The sequence below is a fragment of the Necator americanus genome, chromosome III, assembly GCF_031761385.1.
Source record: "Necator americanus strain Aroian chromosome III, whole genome shotgun sequence".
Classification (NCBI taxonomy): Eukaryota; Metazoa; Nematoda; class Chromadorea; order Rhabditida; family Ancylostomatidae; genus Necator; species Necator americanus.
In genome coordinates, this window is record NC_087373.1 from 16,683,832 (window position 1) to 16,707,338 (window position 23,507).

General features: G+C 45.1%; 7 protein-coding genes across 9 annotated transcripts; 6 read left to right on the top strand and 1 right to left on the bottom strand.

Moving 5' to 3' along the window:
- Positions 1–86: 86 nt before the first annotated feature.
- On the bottom strand, positions 87–18,031 carry RB195_009812 (uncharacterized protein; the record flags this gene model as incomplete). 2 transcript variants are annotated; one of them, XM_064190527.1, is made up of 15 exons in its annotated part: positions 87–178; positions 2,924–2,946; positions 2,990–3,091; positions 3,148–3,350; positions 3,835–3,944; positions 4,015–4,096; positions 4,947–5,093; positions 5,175–5,285; positions 6,333–6,473; positions 6,815–6,957; positions 7,008–7,122; positions 8,375–8,432; positions 11,984–12,081; positions 17,836–17,903; positions 17,962–18,031. In XM_064190527.1, the coding sequence occupies 15 exons, from the start codon at positions 18,029–18,031 to the stop codon at positions 87–89; spliced, it is 1,563 nt and encodes a 520-aa protein (XP_064048110.1). The 2 variants fall into 2 exon arrangements, with proteins under 2 accessions (XP_064048110.1, XP_064048111.1); XM_064190528.1 differs by lacking the exons at positions 87–178; positions 17,836–17,903; positions 17,962–18,031 and having other exon boundaries at positions 2,932–3,091; positions 11,984–12,060.
- RB195_009813 (uncharacterized protein) lies at positions 14,444–14,819 on the top strand (the record flags this gene model as incomplete). Its single annotated transcript, XM_064190529.1, has 2 exons — positions 14,444–14,570; positions 14,626–14,819. 2 exons carry the CDS (start codon positions 14,444–14,446, stop codon positions 14,817–14,819), a joined length of 321 nt encoding a protein of 106 aa, XP_064048112.1.
- Positions 14,916–15,242, top strand: RB195_009814 (uncharacterized protein; the record flags this gene model as incomplete). Its single annotated transcript, XM_064190530.1, has 1 exon — positions 14,916–15,242. One exon carries the CDS (start codon positions 14,916–14,918, stop codon positions 15,240–15,242), a length of 327 nt encoding a protein of 108 aa, XP_064048113.1.
- RB195_009815 (uncharacterized protein) lies at positions 15,850–16,698 on the top strand (the record flags this gene model as incomplete). The annotated part of the gene is made up of 1 exon (XM_064190531.1): positions 15,850–16,698. One exon carries the CDS (start codon positions 15,850–15,852, stop codon positions 16,696–16,698), a length of 849 nt encoding a protein of 282 aa, XP_064048114.1.
- RB195_009816 (uncharacterized protein) lies at positions 16,912–17,418 on the top strand (the record flags this gene model as incomplete). Its single annotated transcript, XM_064190532.1, has 1 exon — positions 16,912–17,418. The coding sequence occupies one exon, from the start codon at positions 16,912–16,914 to the stop codon at positions 17,416–17,418; it is 507 nt and encodes a 168-aa protein (XP_064048115.1).
- Positions 18,032–19,598: 1,567 nt separating the features above from the next.
- RB195_009817 (uncharacterized protein) lies at positions 19,599–21,209 on the top strand (the record flags this gene model as incomplete). Its single annotated transcript, XM_064190533.1, has 1 exon — positions 19,599–21,209. One exon carries the CDS (start codon positions 19,599–19,601, stop codon positions 21,207–21,209), a length of 1,611 nt encoding a protein of 536 aa, XP_064048116.1.
- Positions 21,210–21,487: 278 nt separating this feature from the next.
- RB195_009818 (uncharacterized protein) lies at positions 21,488–23,290 on the top strand (the record flags this gene model as incomplete). Of its 2 annotated transcripts, none has more annotated exons than XM_064190534.1 (2): positions 21,488–21,620; positions 23,193–23,290. In XM_064190534.1, 2 exons carry the CDS (start codon positions 21,488–21,490, stop codon positions 23,288–23,290), a joined length of 231 nt encoding a protein of 76 aa, XP_064048117.1. The 2 variants fall into 2 exon arrangements, with proteins under 2 accessions (XP_064048117.1, XP_064048118.1); XM_064190535.1 differs by lacking the exon at positions 23,193–23,290 and adding an exon at positions 23,039–23,141 and having other exon boundaries at positions 21,488–21,606.
- Between the last annotated feature and the right edge of the window lie 217 nt (positions 23,291–23,507).

The window sequence follows — 23,507 nt, forward strand, 5'->3', positions numbered from 1 at the left end:
CGTTTACGCGTGGTGTCAAAGTTCTATCTGTTAGATGTGTTGCGTTTTATGGCGAACTGTTGATGAATCACAATGTTTTTATTCGTTCAATACAAATAAAAATTGTTCGATAAATTAAAGTGGATTGATGCATTGTAAGATATCATTGATGATTGTAATCGTGATAGGCAGTTCGACGCTGTAAATAAGTTATTAAACGTGTTTAGCTTCCTCTTGAAAGTTTGCTCCAACAGAACCTCTAATTTAGTGTTCAAAACAAAGATTTTGGCTGTTCGATACAAGAAATAGAAAGCTGGAAGAGTCTTATACAGCGTTTTTGGTGACTTCGGATTCCCGTTTATGTTTGTGTTATGGTTTAGCAGGGGGTGGGGGGCACCTTTGGACTTTTAACAGACTCACTACAACCGATCGGTCTGCTCCACACATGTTAGTACACACATGGTTACGGTGATCACGTTCATTTCACGCCCAGACTAATGGGATGATTCGAAGCGGTCGGGTCCGTCACTGGAGCTGGACATCAGCAGACGGGATACTGTGGAGGTGGACCTGCGCCTCTGCCAGGACTAGCAACCACGCTTGGTTTTCGTTATTCTACCATTGTACGCAGCTTGACGTAGACGGACAATTTTCAGAAACTCGGTCAATGAGTATCAGAAAACTTTGGAAGAAGGAAAAGTTTTCCTCCTCTCTCTTTCCAAAAGAGATTCTGTTTTCGAGTTATGCACAAAGATCCATTAAGGAAGAGACAGTGAGTGGTTCGATATGAGGATTTTGAGTCGGTCCGGAAGCCCAACTTTCACCTCGAAAAGGCGTCGGTCTCTCCTGTTGGTGGTCCAAGAATAGGTTAAAGTAATGGGAACTTCTGCGAAAAGGGCAAGTTATTAATGTCCAAACAAATTCTAATTTTATTAAATGTTTAAGTTCTCCACTGCAGAAGGCTCGCGTCGATTGCGCATATACGAACAGCAAGCCGGAATTGCTTTTCGCTGCGGTAACGCACTTCACCCATGGTCGTGTCAGAGAGCTATGGTTCACAATCCTATAGCCTGCCCATAGCCCGAACTTTGTTTAATCCGATTTCTCGCTCAGCGAACCACCTTCAGCGCTTCCTGGTTGGTATGAAGTTCGAGGGCGAGAAAGGTGTTGAGGAGGTACTCGGCGACTTCCTTAAGTCCCACCCTCAAACCTTCTGAGAGTAAGGATTCGACAAGTTGCCCGAGCGCTGAACTACGAATGGTAAATGGAGATGGTCATGCCTTCGAGTCTGCTACAGTCGGGTCGAAACGAAATCAATCATGAGTGTAGTTGCGGTGCATTTGCGTACGCGTTTGAAACGACGCGGTGGAGACACCACCTGGAACCGAGTTGGGACAGTCGCAAAGTGCAGCGGTAGGTGGTGCCAGCAAGGGTTTTAGCACGCTATTAGCCGCTACGCTCCACCGAAGCGCCTCGGGAGAAGCCGCGTACGCAATTGCGTAGGTGCTTCATGTCGTTTTGACCCTGCTATAGTTCTTGAAATATTTACAATGTAATGTCATTCAAAAGGAAATTATAAGGGAATTATGGGATCAAATAGCACTCTGTTAGTGTGTTGTGTGGCCCATAAATTGCTGCTGGTGTGCAAGTATTATTTGTTATTGATTATAGAATACATGGTTTCCGAGTATAGAACTCTCGGAAATCAATCTTTTTCGAAAAATTCCAGGAACTATTTGTTGATTCGATTTGTAGGAAGGGAATATGCGCGTAAGATATGTTTCATTCAAAACGGCCATGTGGAAAATACCGGTGGTTGCTCAAGTTCTCTAGAGTTATCTTGTCTACACCTTTTTTGAACGAATAGGACCACATAGTCGTAATGCCTGCTGTCTCACACTATATGTATTCAGATCTGCTTTGTGGTGTAAGGTTTGAAAATCCCCGTATCTGCTGAAATGACCTCGAACCACATTCCAGAAGGGGAAGGGTTGGAGGGAACGAGTGGGAGTGCATATCGTTTTGGTATTCTCTCATTCTCCAGTGTGTTCAACTTCCTCGTGATTTCTTTCTTTACTTCAAACATTTCTGCAGGGTGGAAGTTAAATAGCAGAGAAAATGTGCATTTAATAGAGAGTAATATTAATATGAATATTAATATAGAGTGGGACTACATTCAAGCAGAAGACAAGTGTCAGGAGTTGCGGGTCCGAGTCGTTCGGCTGCAACGCACACCAAGGCAGAGATCCAGAAATTTTCAAAAAAGAAAGAAATGAAAAGATGTGGCAGGTAAGTTAGGTGAAACATAACTATCAACCTTTGTGCAACACTTTAATCGACTTTCTTTAAGGTTCTCTTAGTCCCCATAACCTGTTGGAGCTTTGCTTTTTAACTTCGCGAACACGACGAAATCCGACCACTTCCGATTTGACCCGGGTTAGGTAACTGATATATGATAAAAAGATAAACTGTACGACGTTGATCAGCTCCAATGTGGATGCGTCCACGCGTTTGATTTAATCTCAGAATCATTCGAGGTTTATGAACGCGTGTGGAGTCGTACAATGACTTGCGGGGACGAGACGATGTGTCAAATCAGCGTTCTTATCGTCACAGACAAGTCTGGTACGAATTATCGATCCCAGAGGGATGAAAGACCTGGTGAACATTAGGGCGGATTCGAACCATCGACCGAGCAGTGACAACCGAACCATTTAATGACTTCGCAACACCCGCCACTTTACTGATAACGAGCACTTTAGGTCCTTTTCCTTAAAATCGCACTTGAATCTTCTGTAAACAGTTAGGACGGAAATACGGAGAAATGGACGGCATCGGTAACAAATAGACCCAAAGAATCACCAATATGTTCTTGTTTTGCGCATCACCTCGTCAAAAATACAAATTTGTGCCATTAATTGGAGTGGCAGTAGGTGAAACCTACCGCCTCTCTCACTTCTTCGTTTCCTTACGGTTTTCATGATGTTTTTTCAAAAGCATTTGCTCTCGCCTCTCCAGTCTGCTCCTGCGGATCTTTTGGACTCTCTTTTGTCTCTTCGTCATTTTTGGTTTTGGCTTCTTTATAACTTTAATTGGTGGCTTCTTCATTATTCTGAATTGAATTAGCGGTTCGCTTAGTCACTGTTAGCATTCGTCGTGACCACTTACTCCGCGGGACACTCGATAGAGAATGCACTTCTTGGCGGGTTCGGGTTCCCAGCGTAACAACCAGCGAGTAGAGGAGCTTTTCCGTTTTGAGATATAACAAATATAAATGATGAGTCAAACGAAGCAGCGACAGGTGTATGATGCAGTACCAACGCATCTTCTCTCCGATATTTCCGAAATGATGTTGGTAATAGCGGCAGAACCTGTACACTGCAATATTACTTTAAGGCATTTTAAAGGCAATATACCGCAAATTTGACGTGACGAGGGAATCCACAGGAATAGCTAGAGACGGGATCCGGGGTGGTTCCGTTCATCTCTTCCCTATCGTCGTAAAAAACGGCGCGGGAGCCGCTTTAGTCCCTACGAAGTGAGTTAGAACGCTCCTCTATGTAGGTACACGTCCCATCCTCTCAGCAGGCTCACTTGAATAGACTGGTGAGGAGATCTAATTACTCTTTGACTGCTCGCACGTTGATGCGGCGCGTGTGCAAGGGTGGCGCGTTGAAACGGAAGTCGTCGTAATAAAACGGCGTCTTTCCCGCCGTTCTTTTCGCAGTGATTATGGAGAAATGAGCGAAACCACCCTGGATTCCGTATTCTACAGCCCTTTCCTTAGCGTTTCCTGCCGATTTCCTCACTACGTTCGATTAGTGGTATGCTACATTTAATCATTTTTCTTCTTACCCCTAGTTTTAAGTCCTTAACTCCGATCCCATCGAGTCCGATCGAAAGTTTGGCCACGCTCCAGATTGCATTAATAGGTGGAATAACAGAATTTTCTCTTGAACTATGAACTGCATATTAAAAAAATAATGTCTTGATTTTGACTGTAATGCCGATGAAGTTGTGTAAATAAGGACGCACCACTATTTTGCAGCCAAACTGACAGCAAATTCTCCTGGCTAACAATAGAAAGAATGGGAATAAGTAGTTTGTAGACGTTGCTCTAAAATTGACAGAATGAAGTCTTCGGAGTGCAACCATGAATTCAAGGTGACAACAGTGGTAACATAACATAACAGTGTAGGCTTCTTCAAGATCATTAATGTGTAGAACTGAGAAACAACTGTGAAGGAATGTGCCAGGCTAAGCAGAAAATATCCTATGGCATATTACCCTTTCTATTGTGAGTGGTTTAATAATCTAACTAGCATTTGCAGAACACAAAATTACTAATGGTCCCGGCAGGTTTATTATAAGATAGATCTCAAACACATCATTTAACCAACCATATATGATTGGAGAAAGCTAATCCGAATTTGAAGCTGCAAAACATTCACGAACTCTTCGCTGTGCCAGGTCTCATCGTGCAGCGTGTCGGGTGAGAGGGAGATGAAGCACGGTAAAGTTGCGTAAGCTGCTGCACTCGAAGCGGCGCGGTAGAGACAGCGGCTGGACGCGAGGTGGGAACATCGCGAACTGCAGTGATGGGTGATGCTAGCAACGGTTCCACCACGATCCAAACCGCCACGCTCCGCCGCGCCCATTCGAGTGCAACCGCCTAGGCAGCGTCACCGCGCTTCATGTCTCTTTGACCCTACCGTATATCGACGGTCAATGTCCATGTGTGGGACCTTCGTGCAACACCGCCTTTGGGTTTTAAACAAACACTAGTTGTTCTGCAATAATTAGTGCGTGTCATAGACAAGATTTTGATCCGATCCCATTGGCAGTGATAACTCACTCATGAGTCTTCAGATAAATATCGGAGTTAGGGAAGGGTTTACATCAAAGAAAAGGAAATGATGGCCAGATCACTGTTCCAGTCAAGTTACTATTTGCACTGGTGAACTCGCCTTTGCCCTAGCTAGTCCGTTGAGAATATCCGTTAGGTCCTCTCCAGTCAGCCGCCGTTTTAATCTCAACAGTTCCCCGATAAATGTAGGGCGAATCAATACAAGATTGAAAACAGTTTCTGTGGCCATAGTAGGAATCTCCCACACCTGTAGTACACTTTGCACTCCTACTTTTATCATTAATAACAAAATGTGGAAAAGTTATTGAAACAAAGTGATTGTCAATACCTCGCACTCGTACATGTGAATCACTTTTGCTTCTGTTTCCAGCTGAATACACGGGTGTTTTCGCTTTATCGAGTAAGTCGAAGCAAATGCAAAAGGACTTGCAGGAGTGGCCTTGAACAAACGACTCTTCTGAACTGCAGTACGCTTAAACCGTGTACATATTCGTTCTGGTTACGGTACATACGTGACCTCAGCAATAATGCAGGAAGGAAGACAACTACCTGTCGGTTTCTTCAACATTTTACTTACTTCTCCCCGAATATTCTCTACGAAACAAGTTCCGTTGTCCACAGAAAGTCATATCACAATGTAAAGACGCTGGTTTGTCCGTTTTAGAACGGAATTCTCACGTACATTCAAAGAGCATGTTTGCCTCATACTTGAGCAACTAGCTGCGCTATAATCCAGTGCTTCGCTTTATTACCCGAGTTGCCACGCTTCCATCGCACCGCCGGAATATCGAGATGGAATGTGTGGTAAAATCTACGAGACAAAGCAGGGGTGTTACGGAGCAGCGTGTTCAAGGATGTCACGGCGAGCGGTAAGAGATTGAACATTGCCTTACCCATTCCTCGGGTTTCTTCTTTAAATCAAGGACATCTGTGCTACGTGGGCGATTTCACAGCATTGACGCAGCAGATCTGATAGTTCACAGAATGTGGCGAAAACTTGCCGGTTGGGAGTCAGGAGTGCTGCTTGCGGATTTACGCGAACAACACTCTCAGGCTTGGCATTACTGGTATGAGCTTACTTTTGTTATGGAGACAGTGGTAACTTGCCAGCTGAGGTCTTTACTTATACTAATTACAATTTCTGCTCATGCGAAAAAACCTTGAAACTTTTCGGTCCTTTTGGGGCAATCCACTGGCTTCTTCTTCCATGAATGGCTTTTTAAACGTAATTTAAGCACACTTTGCTTCTTCATATTACTAATTGTGCTTGAAAAAAGGTCACCAAATCAAAATCATTAGCGTTAGGAACACGAAAGTCGGTAGCTTTTGCTCATGGAGGTCTCAAAGATCGAACATGCTGGACTTTATTTTTGGGACATCTCGAAAAGTTATGCTATTAAGCGCTAAAGACTTTCTGTTCGAGAGGATTTTAAATTATTACTTCTGAACATCTGCCATAATTCGCTGCTAATAGTTCTGTACATACCTTCCCACACCATCGTGCCTTTAGACCTGCTGTAGCGTAGACAGATGAGAAGCCGTGTGATGACCGTGGACCATCGACAGCCCCTCCTGTGAGAGCTCGAAGGAGCTGTTTGGTCCGTTGCGGATTGCATGCTAAGACAGTCTGAAAGTTAACGTATGAAATTTCTTTATTTCTATTGAGGGCTCCAAGGTTTATTAACGATAGGATTTTGCCTCAATATATGAGCTACGACGTCAATGTCATGTCACGCATCAATAACTGCAGAGAGATTTACTGAAATGTGCACTCTTTTCTTATTGGTTCCTTTCAACAGTGACTGATATTTTTTTGAAAATCTTTCCGTGGTTTAGGTTTTTAGGTCCTAAGAGCGGAAAATAGTCAACATTGAGTTGCTATTTCGAAAAAGCCATTATAGCTCCAGCTTGAAAATTAACTTGATTTTTCTTCAGTTTTGCCTTTACATTTGAGACAATGAAATTCACATCGTTTTGTGTTAGTTCCTTCATTTTTGTCATGAATCCTTTTGATACGACCGTTTTCTCGTCGTCGTCGACCACGATTTTCACGAATGCAAACATTGCCGATGGAGGCAGCGTGGAGTGAGATGTGAGAGACTTCCGTAGTTCTGGAAAGACAAATACAGCGATTCGCATAGGCAAATGATCGAAACCCCACCTCGCTCCCAATTTGTGTTGAACTGATAGTCTTCACGCAGAAGATCGCGTTTCTTTTTCGAGATTGCTTCTGTCACTGCATAAAGAGCACAGTTAGTGGGAATCGGAGCGAAGACCTGAAAGCAGTGATAATGAGTGGATGGTGGTCGATCTGAGCTCAACACACATCTGTGTCTTCTGTGCTGCACGAGACCATGTCATCACCACTACCCTGACCGATAAATGCTTAGTGTTTAGTTGAGCACTAACACTTGGTCAAAAAGTTGAATGCAGAACAGGTCCCAACAGGAGTTCAATTGGCTGCGCGGCTATTCTGGAGGTCCGGGTGAAGATCTCGAGGAGACTCACATCTGCCTGCACTTATCAGGGCGCACGGATAATAGGCTCAAGCTAGCTTCAGTACAAGGTCGATAACACGTTGAAGTTTCGTATTGCTTTTCGTGGATATAACAACGTCGTCGGCGTATTCGGGGTAAGCTAAAAGGTAGCTTGATGGCGCTAAGACGATGTCAGCGGGACATTGATTGACTGCTCTTTTGTCAAACTCCAGCTACTACTTTGGCAGGTCGGCCGGCACGAAAGCCGGCTTGCTCGTCGTGGGTTGTTTCTTCGCGATCCAAGATGACCCGCTCTTGAACCTTGCACGCAGAGGCAGTGAGATTTCTCGATAGTTCCTCGGATCCGAAATGGAAAAGTTCTTGTGGAGGAATATTATGTTAGCATCTCTGCACGGGTTTCTTCCGGCGATCCATGTTGAACCGATGATCTTAGTTATCTCACAAATCCGAGAGGAGGAAGAGATCTCAACATTTCTGCGCTCATTCCATCGTCTTCACCAGATGTTCCATCCTTCTTTTTTGGATACGAACCAGAACCTCCGAAACCGACGGTTGTTCCTTGCTAACCATATGTGTCGATCTATGGACGTGCTCGAACTCAGAAGATGATGGTGTTTGCCGGTTCAGCAAGGAGTTGGAGTGATCCCCCAAATTGATAAGGCTGCTGCACCTCAGCTTCCACTACAGTGTGAAAGAACAGACATTGTTAGAGTATGATAAATAGGAATCCACTCTAAAATATTACAATAATGGTAGCGGCCCTACCTACACCAGGCCAGCGAGGTAGGGTAAAAAGAGATGGCTGGCCCTTAGCGCGCAGCGAAGATGGAGTTGAGCGAATAAACGGACATTTACTCCAGCTTCGCCAAAGCAGAGAGTGGAAGATCGCAGTTTTTTGACCCCTGTTTGCACTGTTAGTTTCCACAGCTCTATTCCGGTACTATCGGACAAGAGTTGGCATGGTATCTTGGCAAAGACAGAGACCTTGTGCCGTTTGTGTGCCTTACGGTACAACACTTCTCTTTTTTACCTGATTCATGGTTTTCTCCTCTGATAAATCGTGGTCACATAGTATTGTCATGATCCATCTGTAACAACACTAAATTTCTTCATTCTACGATCACATTTGTTGTCAAAAGTATTGAATTGAAAGGTTTACGAAATTATAAGTTTTGCAAGCTATGCAAGTTTAGCTATGATGACACTTCGTTTTAAAGTGAATCTAACATGGTTACGCCATTATTTTGCACATAAACTGAAGCGAAGAAGGGTTATATTTGATTGCTGGAGCTGAACATTTCCATTCTTGAGAGAGATTTTCTCTTTGTTTTTGGTAACCAGTTCTTCAGTTGTTGTAATACACCAGTTTTTGATCTACATGGATTTCTCGCCAAAGCGACATGAATCACTCGTCACATCGAGGAATGCAGCAAGATCATACGCGTAAGAATGCAAAAGTGTACGCATGTAATTATTGCATTGAGGTCTCGGTTAGTGAAAAACCAGCTATTTCCCAACAAAATCAACTATTCCCTGGTCTCCTGAAAGGTTTTTTCGACCCTTACATATATTCTGTGAGTGTCAAGGCCGCACCCATCCCGTCACCAAACCATCTAGAACTATGAGTGGAGCCGTGATAAGAATGTTTTTCAAGAGCTACCTGATAGTCTCCAGGTAGTCGGTGCACGCTGATTAGGCTTCCCCGAAGCATGCTTGATTTCTCTCCAGAATACAAAGAGGCGTATCGGTAGAATTTCCAAGCGGTGTAAACAAGAGAGAATCCTTCCTTTTCGATATCACCGCAGGCGTCAGCTGCGACGATTATGTCTATGTAGCTTGTAGTCGCAATGGGTTGGGAGCAAATTCGGAGCCAGCGCGTCTTTGGCCCAATCGAAAGCGGCTTTGCATTCGGAGTTTCGGGTGAATGGAGCTTCTTTCTTGAGGCCAGCGTCTATCTGTGCAACTAACTGGCACATCTAAAAGACGAAGGATTCGTAGTAGTTGATAAGGAGACCTGAGGAGGGACCGAACGCCAATGAAATCACTCCGGTTTGGCAGCTGATAGCTCTGTATGATAGCTTTGATTTTTCCAGAATCTGGGCGGAATTCGGAGGCGATGATGACACTTCCGGGGTGTGAGAGTTGGCACATCACAAGGTTGCACCTATCGTTGTGGACACGGAAGTTTGATACGTATATCCTTAAAAAAAGGCTCCCAAATTGGCGTTGTTTCCAGAAAGAGTGCGGAGGCATATGATATCCAAAAAGGGCGTAAACTGTTTTGAGAAAGTTGAAGTTGCGCTGCTGTCATGTGTCCAAGGATTAGAGCGGTGATGTTCTTCGTGATCTGCTTAGCGATAGTCGAAGACCGTTAAACTGGGCCCTATTCGTGCACATACAAAGGGAAAGACATTGTCGCAGAACGTTCAACCTCGGTTCTATTGATTGAGATCACACGAGCGATTCGTGAACCTAAGAGGTCTAAGAGGTCTTGCAGCGCAGGAGGAAGTTTCAAATTACGGGCGATTGCGCTTTGAAAAAAATTATTTCATGGTGGTACATAGTTGGGTCAAAACGACATGAAACACGGACCGTTACGCAAGTGACCGCGCTCGGAAGCGGTGCGGTCGAGACAGCGGTTGGAATCGAAGTGGGACCATGGCGAACTGCAGAGGTGACTGGCGGCAGTGAGGGTCCTTACGCAATCCCAGCCGCTTCGCTCCACCGCTTCGCTTCGAGCGCAGCCGCTTGCGCAAATGTCCGTGCCCGCGAGTGTCCGCAAATGTCTTCATGTCGTATTGACCCGACTATAGTAGGGTCAAAACGACATGAAGCATGGTGCATTTGCATACGGGGCTTCTATCGAGGTGATGCGGTGGAGCGTAGCTGAATCCTTGCTGGAACCATTCATTGCTGCAGTTTGCGACAGTCCCACTTCGTTTCCAACTACTGCGTCCACCGCGCCGCATTTCGAGCGCGTACGCAAATGCACCGTGCTTCATCTCGTTTTGGTTGTCAGTTGTTTTCAAACGCCACTCAAAATGCAGTTGTTGCTTAATAGTTTCGAGAGGAAAGCAATTCCAAAACAGACTTGAAAATAAACACTCGAAGCAAGATTGATCGCATGGTTTCTGCAGTTTGCGTACGTGTGAGGGCAAGGATGGAACAGCGCCATTCAATTCTGCGGGCTGCTAGAAGGTTTATACCAGGTTTCTCACACGCAGTTTTCACATGCACAAGGATCAGTACGGTACTTCATAGTTTGCATGTGCCGATGATCTTTGAACCAGCTAATATGTATACTCACGTGAACAAACTACAGAATGTGTATGTTCCAAATTTTAGTTGGTAACATTTCAAGGCTTCATTTGCTCACGGCGATTAACTTTAATTTAGCAAAATTAAAGACAGCGTATCATGATTTTGACGAGGCGAGGAAGCCACTGTGGAAGCTTAGAGTTCAGGTAGCAAATTGCAGAACGCAGCTCATCTTTCAATAATCGTCGTTGAAAAACGGCGTGGAAACCGCTTTAGTTCCTAAGAAGTGCGTTAGAACGTGCGTCCTTGTACACGCTTCGGTCTCTTCAGGAGCCTTTTCATTGATTTTACTCGAATAGACACAATGGTGCCGCATTGCAATTGAAATCGTCGCAAAAAATGGCGTCTTCCACGTTTTTTATATAATGATTAGGGGAAGATGGGCCGGACCACGCTGGAATCTAATACGCGACTTCTAAGCTTTTGTGGTGGGTTCTGCACCGCGACAAATTCGTGACACGCTGCCTCTAATGTGCGTGCCCTGGTACACCAAATTCGAATTTTGCTTTACGGTGCCTCTGAACCAGTTTCAAATTCCTTAAATGTCGCAGCGGAAGGAGAAATGGCCGCAGAAAACTTACAGATTGACAATCGTCATTTCTAAAACGTGGCGAGCTCAGGAACGACGAGGTCCTGATACGGAGGGGAAGCAGAAAGATCAAGAAGATTTTTAATGCTGTATTGAGATTGCTAAGGGCATAACAGAACTGGAGGGTGGCAATGAACAAGCACACTTCATCACTGATGAGTTGAAATACTGGAATTTTCCTGTGGAGTTTATTTTGCACACTGTTTTTGCTATGAAAAAACTTGGTATTTGGATGCATGTGCGGCTTTATGGTACCACTGGATATCACTTACATTAAAAAAAAAATCGGTGCGCTCAGATCGGAGCAGAGTCAGACATCGGTGGCAGTTATATAAATTAAAATCTGGTCAAATAACCTAGGTGTATTTATCTATTCGTGCGTCAATGGGTGTTTTCAACCTCTGATTATTCACATTCGGTTGTTGTAATTTTATTGATTTGCTGATTTTTTTCCTGTGTTTGTCTTTGTTTCGTAAAATCTTGCGTTTTGTAGCGCTCTTGCTGAAATGATGTCCTAGTATTTGTTTACCTCTTAATTTTTTGGAAAAGTCTAGAATTGAGATCGCGCAGTAGCTCATTGAGCACAGATATAATGGTTGATGTGCAGGTCCCCGTTACTGTTCAACTCTCAATCTTCGAGAAAGGTTTTGTAAACAACGAGGCAACTTGATATTTTCGTACAAGTTAATAATTTCAAGTCAAGTAAAGTGCGCCGAGCCGTATAAGATTCACCTCTCCAGAAATGGCACTGGTTCTCCTCGAAGACGTCTTCTTGACTCTCTTTCATGGTGTCGTTTACCTCTGAGCATTCTCAAAGGCAGACATTTTACCTAAAAGCAAAAACAATAGGACCCAAGATTTCCATGTATTTCTTAATTTTTCCCCGCAATAGGTCTTCAAGAACTGCTGTAGGCGTTTTCGCAGTTCCTGCGCTAATGAGTAAGTACAGCAAAGAGACGAATTGGAATGTGCGAGTCTGTAATACTGAGCTGAACTACGGGCTCGTTAGAGTGAATTCGAAATTTTCTCGCCTCTGAGGTAATTCAGATATATCATGATATATAATAAAGAGCTTAGTCCGTGTGTGCGTGCGTGTGTGCGTGCGTGTGTGTGTGTGTGTGTGTGTATGTGTGTGTATGTGTGTGTGTATGTGTGCGTGTGTGTGGGCTTACTCTGTCACGTGTGTGTGCGTGTGTGTGTGTGTGTGTGCGTGTGTGTGCGTGCGTGCGTGTGTGTGCGTGTGTGTGCGTGTGTGTGCGTGCGTGTGGGTGTGTGTGTGTATGTGTGTATGTGTGTGTATGTGTGCGTGTGTGTGGGCTTACTCTGTCACGTGTGTGTGTATGTGTGTGTGTGTGCGTGTGTGTGTGTGTGTGCGTGTGTGTACGTGCGTGTGTGTGTGCGCGCGTGTGTGTGTGCGCGTGTGTGTGCGTGCGTGTGTGTGTGAAAGAAGACTATGAAATATTTCGCTTATAGTTGTAATATAAAAAAGGAAGAAAGATTGCTGGAGTCCAATTTCATAGAACTAATAACACTAATATTAATTTTCGTTGATTAGTGAAGGCGAGCGAAGCAAACAACACAGAAATTCTGAAGTACGCACCAATTCGACGCCGACGGACGCTCGCCCACCGGCGTCGGATTGGTCCACCGGCGCCAGATACCTGTAGAAGAAGGTGGGACGGGCCCACCGGCGTCGCACTAGCGCGCCGGCACCAGATACCTATAGAAGGGGGTGCGTCGGGTCCACCGGCGTTGCACTAGCGCGCCGGCGCCAGATCCCTATAGAAGGGGGTGGGACGGGTTCACCGGCGCCAGATACCTATAGAAGGGGGTGGGACGGGTCCACCGGCGCCAGATTAGTGCAGCCGTTTCATAGCCGTAACCACTTGGCGCTTTGCTCTTCACCTTTATGACTACTCCCGTGTGCCTATTTCCTTCTTCTTTCGCCTCAAGTTTGTAGCATGCCGCTCTCAGAAAGTGGGAACACGCATGCAAACGGCTGCTTAAATAGTAGCAAGATGTTTATGTGATCTGACGTGGAACGTTATCTTTATCAGTAGGATGACGTCTTTCACGTTATTTTATGTTAAAACATCATTCTGTGATAACTATTGGGGGAAAACAGGAGGAACACCCATACTTCGAGTAATGCTTTCAAATTGTATCTATATTATTCTGGCATCGAAGGAGTGTTTGTAGCTGATGATCGAATATTCTCCAAATGTAGAATTGACGCGTTTGGAAGGAAAACTCCGTAACCTTTCGCCTCAATTTATAATATAAAGAAGAGAAGGAAAGCGTTGTTAAAAAAAAAAACAGAAAACCACTACTATTAACTTTCATTGATCAGTGAAGGGGAGCGAAGGTAAAATCACCGAAAGTCTGAAGTCCGGCTTTAGCCGGACATTCAGGCTGGTATATATATATATATATATATATATATATATATATATATATTGAGCACCTGACACATCAATTTTTATATTTTCATCTCAGCTTAGTCAAACTGATTAAACTCCGAGAAATCCAATATTTTCGTATACAGTCGCAGTCTTACATTTCCCAACATGTAACTTCAAGTCCTGGTTTCATAATAATCAAGAAAAAAAATACCGCATAGAATTAATTCTTATGTTGAAACGTTTGCAAACATTTTAAACATTCTTCCTTGAAGTAGGGGAAAATTTCGAAGCAAAATCATTTACCAAACGACCGAAACTAATTATCGACAAAGTATTCTCGACCTTTTTTGATTATTTTCTCCGAACGACTAGCCAGGTCTGCGATGCCTCGTTTTTATATCATTGAAGACAACAAACTTGTTGAGCTGATTCCGTAGCCTTGTCGTGTTGCTGAGTGGAATTTTTGCGTCAGATTTGTGGTATACTGCCTCTGACACGTGTACGGACTATAGAGTGACTGGTGCGGGCTAGCCATTGTAAGAATTTAGCATTTTTATCTTATCTCACGGATCTCCCTCACTAGCGGGATCACAGCCGGTTAGTCGCGAGGCTACGTGGCGCGTCCCCGGGTGGCCGATAGGGGGCTAATCGCGGACCAAAAGCGACCCTGTGCCGGCCCAGAGAGGCGGGTGGATTCAGGGGATGGACTCCCTGTTTCTGCTGATCCAGGACTGACTCATGACATCCTTGTATCCCGCACGTCGGTCCGGCCAAAAGCCTGCAATCAATCATGACTGAGAGGTGCAAGGGAGGCGGTTTGGAGTCGCCTCCAACAAATAAGCTCCACACATCCACTTCGGGAGAACGGAAGTTTTCCCAAAAGCTCATGGGACTGGAGGCTTGCAACCTGCCCATGGGTTTCAAATTCTTATGCAAAACACAGTAATAGAAAAGAGTCTACTGATTTTGGAGGAAAGCCTGGTACGGTAGCGCCAGGAAGGACGGGGTTGCAGGAGTCATATAGGCTACCGAAACGGAAAAGGACTAGGATGACGATCTGTACTTACAACGCACGTACGCTTGCGTCGGAAGCGGCCATCGAAGATCTGATGATGCAAGACAAGAAGATCAAGTACGACGTCATCGGACTGACCGAGACGAGATGACGTCACCCTCTCAACTCCGTATATGAAACTGGAGAAGAACTGTTCTTAGGAACATGCGACAGTAGAGGTGTTGGTGGAGTTGGCGTCCTCGTCAACATGAGTATGGCAAAGAACATCGACTCTTTCGAACAAATTACGACCCGAATCGGACGTCTGCGAATGAGAAGATGTGGTCCAACGCCAGCTTTGACCATCTTCGTCGCTTACGCTCCAACATCAAGCTACGAGGAAGAAGAAGTCGAAGCTTTCTACATGGACCTGGAGAAGCTCTACCGAGAAGATCATGCCTTCTACAAGGTCCTAATTGGCGATTTCAACGCCAAAGTTGGCCCAAGAAGAACGGCGAGGAACTTCACGTCGGGACCGACGGCCTACAATGGAATGACCAGGGGAGAGGCTCTCCGAGTTCATCATGACGACTAAGACCATCCATGGGAACTCGCAATTCCAGAAGCCCTCCTCTCTACGCTGGACGTGGCAGTCACCCGGTGGAGGGTACCGTAATGAAATAGACCACATCATCGTCAATAAAAGGTTCTGCCTGAGGGACGTCGCTGTTGTACCAAAGTTCTATACGGGATCGGACCATCGCCTCCTCGTAGGAAGATTTTCCTTCACAAGGAGAGCAGAGAAAGCCGCCAAGTTCAGAGAGAAAAATCCCAGAACTGTCATCAACTGGGATCTCTTCGCTACGCTAGCAGGCTTTTGGGAAGATTCCGCAGTGGACAACATCGACGAGGAATATGACCGGCTCGTTGAACACCTTCACGACTGCGCGAAGAAGGCTGAGAGTTTAAAACCACCAAGAGACGCCTGTCTCTTGAAACTCTTGAGCTGATACGCCAGCGTGGAGCAGCACGAGCCGCAGGGAACCAAGAACTCACGTCCGAGCTCGCGAAGCTTTGCAGAGAGGCGATAAAGGAAGACCTTAAAGAGAGAAGAGCAGAAGTGCCGGTTGAAGCTGCAGAGGCGGGGAAAAGCATCCGCTATGCCCGTCGAGACTTGACTAGAGACTAATCGCAAGACGAGGATGACTGCTCTCCGGAACCCAAAGAGAACAGCCATTGCATCGAGAAGGGGGATGGAGAAAATCATCTACGACATCTACTCTGATGTCTTCGACAGCCATGTCCACTTGCTTTCTCACCATCTGAGGGAAGACGAAAATGTCATTCCAGAGGTTCTTCCGTCCGAAATACGACATGCTATCATGTCGGTAAAAAATCGTACGGCACCCAGTCCCGACAGAATAAGACCAGAAGAACTGAAGAACCTTCCGCCAGTACTCATCAACACCCTGGCGAGGCTCTTTACACATTACCTGTCGGAATTCAAGGTTCCTAAACAGTGGAAGACCAGCAAGACCGTGTTGTTGTATAAAAAGGGAGATCCACATGACATCGGCAACTATCGCCCAATCTGGTTACTATCCGTCATCTACAACCTCTTTACAAGAGTAATCCTTAATAGGACTAAAAAAGCCTTGGATGAAGGACAGCCATGCGAGCAAGCAGGGTTTCGAAAAATGTTCAGCACGACTGATCACATTCACACTGTTTCGAAACTCATCGAGGTATCACGAGAGTACAAGATGCCGCTCTGTCTCACCTTTATCGACTTGAAGAAGGCCTTCGACTCAATTGAGACGGAAGCGGTCGTGGAAGCCTTGGACAACCAAGGCATCCCTACTCAGCACATAAAGATACTTCGAGAGTTGTACAGTGACTTCACGACCAGAATTTCGCCATTCTACAAGAACATCATCAATGACGTGAAGGGGGGGGGGGGGAAGGTCCGACAGGGTGATACAATTTCACCCAAAATATTCACAGCCACACTCGAGAACGCAATGCGAAAGTTGGAATGGGACGACATGTGAGTGAAGGTTGATGGTCGGCAGCTAATCCATTTGCGCTTTGCTGATGACGTCGTACTGATAACACCTAGCATCAGCCAAGCAGAACGAATGCTGACCGAATTCGACGAAACGTGTGGATCGTGGTCTTCAGCTGAATCTACAAAAGACGATGTTCATGCGGAACGGATGGGTCTCGGATGCCCCATTCACGCTCAACGGAACGAACATATCTGAATGCACCAGCTACGTTTATCTGGGTCGGGAATTGAACATGATGAACGACCTGACACCGAGCTGGGCAGGAGGAGACGAGCCGCTTGGGGAGCGTACAAGAGCATCGAGGATGTAGTGAAGAAGACCAGGAACACCCGGCTCCGTGCTCACCTCTTCAACACCACCGTACTTCCTCCTTTGACCTATGCTTTGGAAACCTGGGCATTTCGCAAGCAGGAAGAAAACGCGGTGATCGTCATTGAACGCGCTATAGAGAGAGTGATGCTAGGAGAATCCCGTTTCACGCAAGTGAGGGACGGGATTCGAAGTTCTCTCCTACGTCAGCGATCGAAGATTAGAGACGCCGCCGCGTTTGCCAAGGAAACTAAAATAAGGTGGGCCGGACACGTGATGCGCTTTAACGACAACCGTTGGATCAGAGCCGTGAGCGGCTGGGTTCCCTGCGATATTAAGACCGCCGACACGATGGTCAGATTTCTTCACGAAGTCCTTCAAAGAAAATTATGATGCTCTTCGTGTCCCACGCCAAAGAAGGAATCACTGAGCTACTCTGGCACGCGATCGGGACAAATGGAAGCATTACAGGCGCCCGCTCGACCAGTTCGAAGATCAACGGGAGTCAAGGTGATCAAGGTGATCTTATGGATGACTTGATGGACTTGAGACGGCAATTTTTAATAATCGATCTGCAGTGGCTACGGAACTGTCTTATCACTGCGCTACACCCATTAGTCGGATGTAAACTTTCGAACTCTCTGGGGTAGTTGTCCAATATTACCGTGGCACGATTAGTTGAAAGTGGAATTCAAATGTCAAAGACCCAGCTCAACACGCGTTGAGTTCTGGTGGGCGGGTATCTCGTTTTTTTGCTCACCTTTCAAATTCAGGTTTCAGTGCAGTAAAAAGATAAAATTGAAGCGCTACCTTCTTTTTAGGAGTTCTTTCCAGCGAACCGTACCGTTGTGGAACTGGTTCTTTTTCAAGAAATTTTTCTAGAAATTAAATAATTGCTGTAACAACTTTCCCTTGTTAATAATAGTCCAGCTTAACTGTTGATAAAAGAACGCTGACGTTCACCACTACTGGCAACGTGAAGCCCAGGTGTTGTGTTTCCCGACATGGTGGGGAGGACGTAGCAAAGGAATGAACCGACATTCACTAAGGTCGTCTGATTCAGATAGACAGTCTTGATTTGATAAGCACTCTTCGCTATCTCAATGTATCAAGAATTGTTTTAAAAATGAAGTCTTGTCTCATCCTGATTTTGAGAGGAAGGGTTTGGATTTTTACCAAAGATGTTGTTTCATTTGATTTATTTAAGGGATTTTAAAGTCATCCTGTCGATTCTCACGAGATCCTGTCACCCCGTCTAACCATTCTTCGCCTCCGCCCTCTGCGCCAAAAACCCATCAGTATCATCAACTGCTAATCACCAACATCAGCAGCTGATGAACCCAAATTGGACGCGTTTTACGAGGAGCTGGAGGAAGTAATCCGCAACGAGATGTCTTTCTACAATTTCGTTGTCGAAGACTTGGACTAGAGGATCGGAATGAAAATGGCAATCGTCCGGGCTGTTGTCCGCCGCTCGCGTCTTTCATGGGAACTCTCTTTTCATGAAAAAAGATCATCGTCGGTGGACATGGGAATCGCCCAATGGCGCGACTCGTACGGAGATCGACCACATACTCACCAACCGGAGGTGGTGTCTACTTGATGTCTCAGTAGTATCATCCTTTTGTAGTGCTTCTGATCACCGTCTCCTTCGTGCGAAAATACGACTTAGCCACACGATGGAAAGAACATCTGCTATCGGCAACGAAGGAGAAAAGAAGTCGTCTACGACAATTGCATACTCGAGGACTCCTTGTCCCAAGGTGACTGGCACATCGAGGAGGGGAACGGTAAAGAGGGTCCCGGCGGATTCTCCGCGAATGCCTCCGAGACATAACGTGCCCAGTGGATATGCCGGCGGATACGCGAACATATTTCGACGAGGTCACGCTCCAGTCGTTCATGAAGACGCAGACAACCGCCATAGATGTCCTTCCTACCACAGAGACGCAGAAAACTGCGCAGTTACAAGGAAATATGTAAAGAAGAGTGGTGTGAGCTGTCGAAATGACCGAATAAGTCAAAGAATAATAGCGTTAGATAGAAGTACATGGGATTTTGTATGGTGTTCTAATAAAGAAAGGCAGTGAGTTTGTCTTTATATCACCTTCAGAAAGTCTAGAAATCTTACCAAATTTGAACTCTTTTTCTTCCTGTAAGTTCCCGGAAGTCAGAGATACAGAAGGTCCCTCTGTCCAGAAATAAGTTAGGCTACAAAAAAGCTTGGGAGTTACAGGATAACGTTAATTCTCATTACTTTTGAGTTACTTTTGAGAGCTGGAATTAACGAAAATTTTTATGCACGTAATTTGAAGCTATTAGATACATCCTTAAACTTCACGTGAGGATTTCTCTTGCTTCTGGTACGATTACTAAATCGAGATCACGTTACAAAATTGCAGTGAATATGTCTGATTCTCCAGAACAATTCAACAGATAGTGAATTATATCCTAGCCGGTGACGCAGTGCATGATTAGCGGTAGGTAAGCAGAGTCAGTTATTTAGGTGCCAACAAAAGTGAATCTCTTTAGGACATCATCGCTCGCTCCATCGCTAATTGTCCTGACGAGGCATGACCGGGGCATGCTGGAAATTCCGCCGGGACCCTCTTTACACGCACTCCATCGAGGAGGACCCAAACGTGGACTACGAGATGCTACTCAGAGGATTACGAGCCTGTGCTGAGCGTGCCTCGAAGCCGCGCACGACAAACTTGGATCGAATTTCGAAGACCACCAAGGAATTGTTGGAAAGAAGAAGGGCTTTGAGGCTTGATCCGAATGCATCGCACATTGAGCGGTTAGTAGCAAAAACTAGCTGCAGAAAAGCGTTGCAGGAGGATCTTTTGAAATATAGGCAGAAGAAGACTCTGGAAGCACAAAGAAGAACAGCACAAAGAAGAACGAGTCTAAAGAAGTGCCGCAGGGATCTCCGCGAATATAATATTCCGCAAGCAGCCTTGCTGAGCGAAGGCGGGACTCGCATTTCTTCTCGTCGTGAGATGGAAATCATTACGGAGAGGTTCTACTCGAATCTTTTCCGTTCATCAACTCCTGTGTCAAGCCCGATCACCCCTACTGATGAAGCTCCACCGCAGATTCTCCCTTCGGAAGTACGAGTCGCTATCAAAAGCATGAAACCTGGCACAGCTCCCGGACCTGATTTTATATCAGCGGACTTTCTTCGGGCTGGTGGCTATCCGTTTCACGTAATCTTAGCAGCGCATATGACATCCTATCTTCAGAAAGAAAGGATCCCAGACCAGTGGAATACCTCGCGAACCGTTCTTATCCATAAGAAAGGTGACCGAGAGGACCTTCCGAACTACCGTCCGATATGCTTGCTGAGCGTGTTATACAAAATATTCACCAAGATCATCCTCACGCGCATATCTAGGACGCTGGATGAAGCCCAGCCTCAAGAACAAGCTGGATTCGGTCAGGGGTTCAGCTGCTTGGACCACATCCAGACCGTGTCGAGGGTCATAGAGGTTCTAACCTTCGTCGACTATGAGAAAGCCTTTGACAGCGTATACACGAATGCAACACTGTCAGCGCTGGTCGATCAAGGCGTGGACTCGTCGTATGTGAGGACATTAGCCAATTGCTACGATCGATGCACGACTAGGATACAGCTTTTCCACCGCCCTCTCACCGTACCCATTGGAAAGATACGACAAGGCGATACTATATCGCCGAAGCTGTTCACGGCTGCATTGCAATGGATAATGAAATCACTATCCTGGGAAGAAAGGGGCATACGTGTTGATGGAAGATTTGTTTCGAACCTTCGTTTCGCGGACGACATCGTTCTCTTTTCGAGCAGTACCAATGAAGCAGAATCGATGCTCAACGAATTGAACGAAGCAGGGACGAGAATAGGAGTGCGAATAAACAGAAAGAAGACACAGTTCATGAAGAATGCCTACTGCGAGGACGGAGGAGTACAACTTGAAGGCTCCCAAATCGTGGAAACTTCGTCATACGTATACCTATCTATGAACATGGAAAACGACTTGAAGGAAGAATTGAATAGAAGAATGAGAGCAGCATGGGCAGCAGCCATCAGGGAAGCTACGGACCAGCTGACGGACCAAGATCTTCGTGCCCATCTGTTCGGCTCGACAGTTCTTTCAGCGCTCTGTTACGCAGCCGACGTGGGCAGACACCGCTGCCACGTCTAGGAAGCTATTTACTACCCACAGAGCCCTTGAGAGATGTCTTCTGAAGTTTAACCGGCGCACACAAAACTTAGCCGGTCTTCGCAGCTCCGACTTAAGAGGAATGTCCCGTCTTCGAATATGTAGGCGGAATATGTATCGAAAGCAAAACATAGATAGGCCGGTTACATTATGAGAAGAATCGACGATAGATGGACTAAAAGAACGTTAGCGTGGATCCGAAGGGATGCTAAACGCCTTCGAGGTAGACCGCCAACGAGATGGGGTGACGTGTTCGCTACATGGATGGACCACCTGAGAGTTCAGCTGAATACGGTTCAAGGACCTCGTCAACGTCTCTCACGAAACTTGAGAACATCTTGGATGACAATGGCGAGGGAACGAAACGAGTGGAAGAGATGTTGGGGCCCGCACGTCCAGTGAAGACGGGCCATCTAAGTATCTAAGTAAAGTCATCTTCATTTGCTTCAGCTCCTCAAACGACTACTGCAAGATCTATTCAAGACTTTACATTCATTCCGTTCAGCACTCATCACCACAAAAATGTGTTTTGAACTATGAGAGGTCGTTGTTAACTGTGTGAACCTTCGCGCATTCACAACTTATCCAAGACTTTCTTCAAATATTTTTTCAGACTCCTTCCAGACGTGTCCAATAATTGAACTTTCTGGGTATGTAGTTACGGAATTTCGAAAATGATTATCTCACCTTTTCCAAACTGTCGTTTCCCTCAAAAACTCCCGTGAGCTCTCAGGGCCAGATGTTTTCAGTAGTTCCACCTTGCAAATAGTCAATTATTTTCGACAATAATTCCACATTAACTCGAAGCCCATTCACGCAGTAATACGCTCCCAATAAATAATAACATTATTAATTATTAACATTTATTACTTGCAATTATTATTCTGCATGTCGGTTTTCACTCCAGTAGTGGGTGGATTCCGGAACAAAGGTTTCAGAAGTGACAACGTAGATATCCTCACATACACAGGAATCAGAGGATTCGATAACGCTTAGAGACCTCAGCTTACCCTTTAAGTGAATTGTTTACACTCATAGGATCGACAAAATGAACGCTCTCGAAGTTTATTAGTTAGCTAACATGGATTTAAAGAATTATGGATAGATTAGATTATAGAATCATACATCAGTCGATCTCATCACTTTAAGCACCCCATACCACTTCTATGGGAGTAAATGGCCGCATCGTCCTGTAAGCTGGAGCCACTGAGTGCCAGTGTATCCTATGGGTCCTGGATTTGTGCGGGCTGCTTCACTCTTCGCTGCAGTTTTGAAACCTGTCCGTCCAGCGAACCCCATCCGCTAGTGGAATTAGCCCAACACTCAAAATATCAAGGAAAAGATATTGAAACAGAAAACACTGCTCTTAAAACTGTTTTAACAATCCAATCCCACGAAGAAACGTAAGGTAACTCGTAAAGTGATGGAACAAACGACTAGTAATCGCTGTAGTTTCTACTTTTCAGTTTATAATAGATGGTGCCAATAATAAAATTTTCCCGACAAACATCATTAGTTTAATCTTTAGTAATAATTAATAATAATTAGTAGTAGTAATCCTTCATAATAAAATAATAATTATCAATATAATGATTGATAATAATAATTAATAATAATCCTTAGTAAATAATTTAATACGATAATCAAATATCATATTTAAAAAAAACCATGTATTCTTTCCCGGGATTTTGTGCAGTCCTAGTTTTCATCTTCACGACACTTCAGGGTGTAAAATACTAACAATCTCATTAAACGTAATGTTATTCAAAAGATGAGAGGATAAAGTAGTCGATTTTGACAAGGACTTTTAGGAAGCGCCAACAGACCTCCGACACCACCTTAGAATTGCACCCGTTTTACGGAAGTCATTACGAGGATGTGGCTGCGATCATTGGCGGAGGCCAGCCGAAGTAACAAACCATTGAACGAAGCGAGACAGAAGACAAACAAACAGTGTTTACGTAGAAGAGGAGGACGATGAGGATGCGGAACAGAAAGGGGAAGAAAAGGAGAAAGGGAAGAGGAGAAGCAAGAAAATAAAGAGAAAGGTAGACGGAGGATGAAAGTAGAAGAATGGAGGGGGAGATGAAGGAATGAGTGTAAGGAATGAGAAGGAAAAGGTGAATGAAGGGCGTGATCATAACAGGAAAGGAATTTCTCATAAATTGAATACCTCCAGTACAAGCATCCCTGAAAACTCGAAGAAAACGAATCATTTAACTGTTCAATGCGACAAGAGCTAGTGGGGGTCTCTGCAAATGCAACCGATTACGATTACCC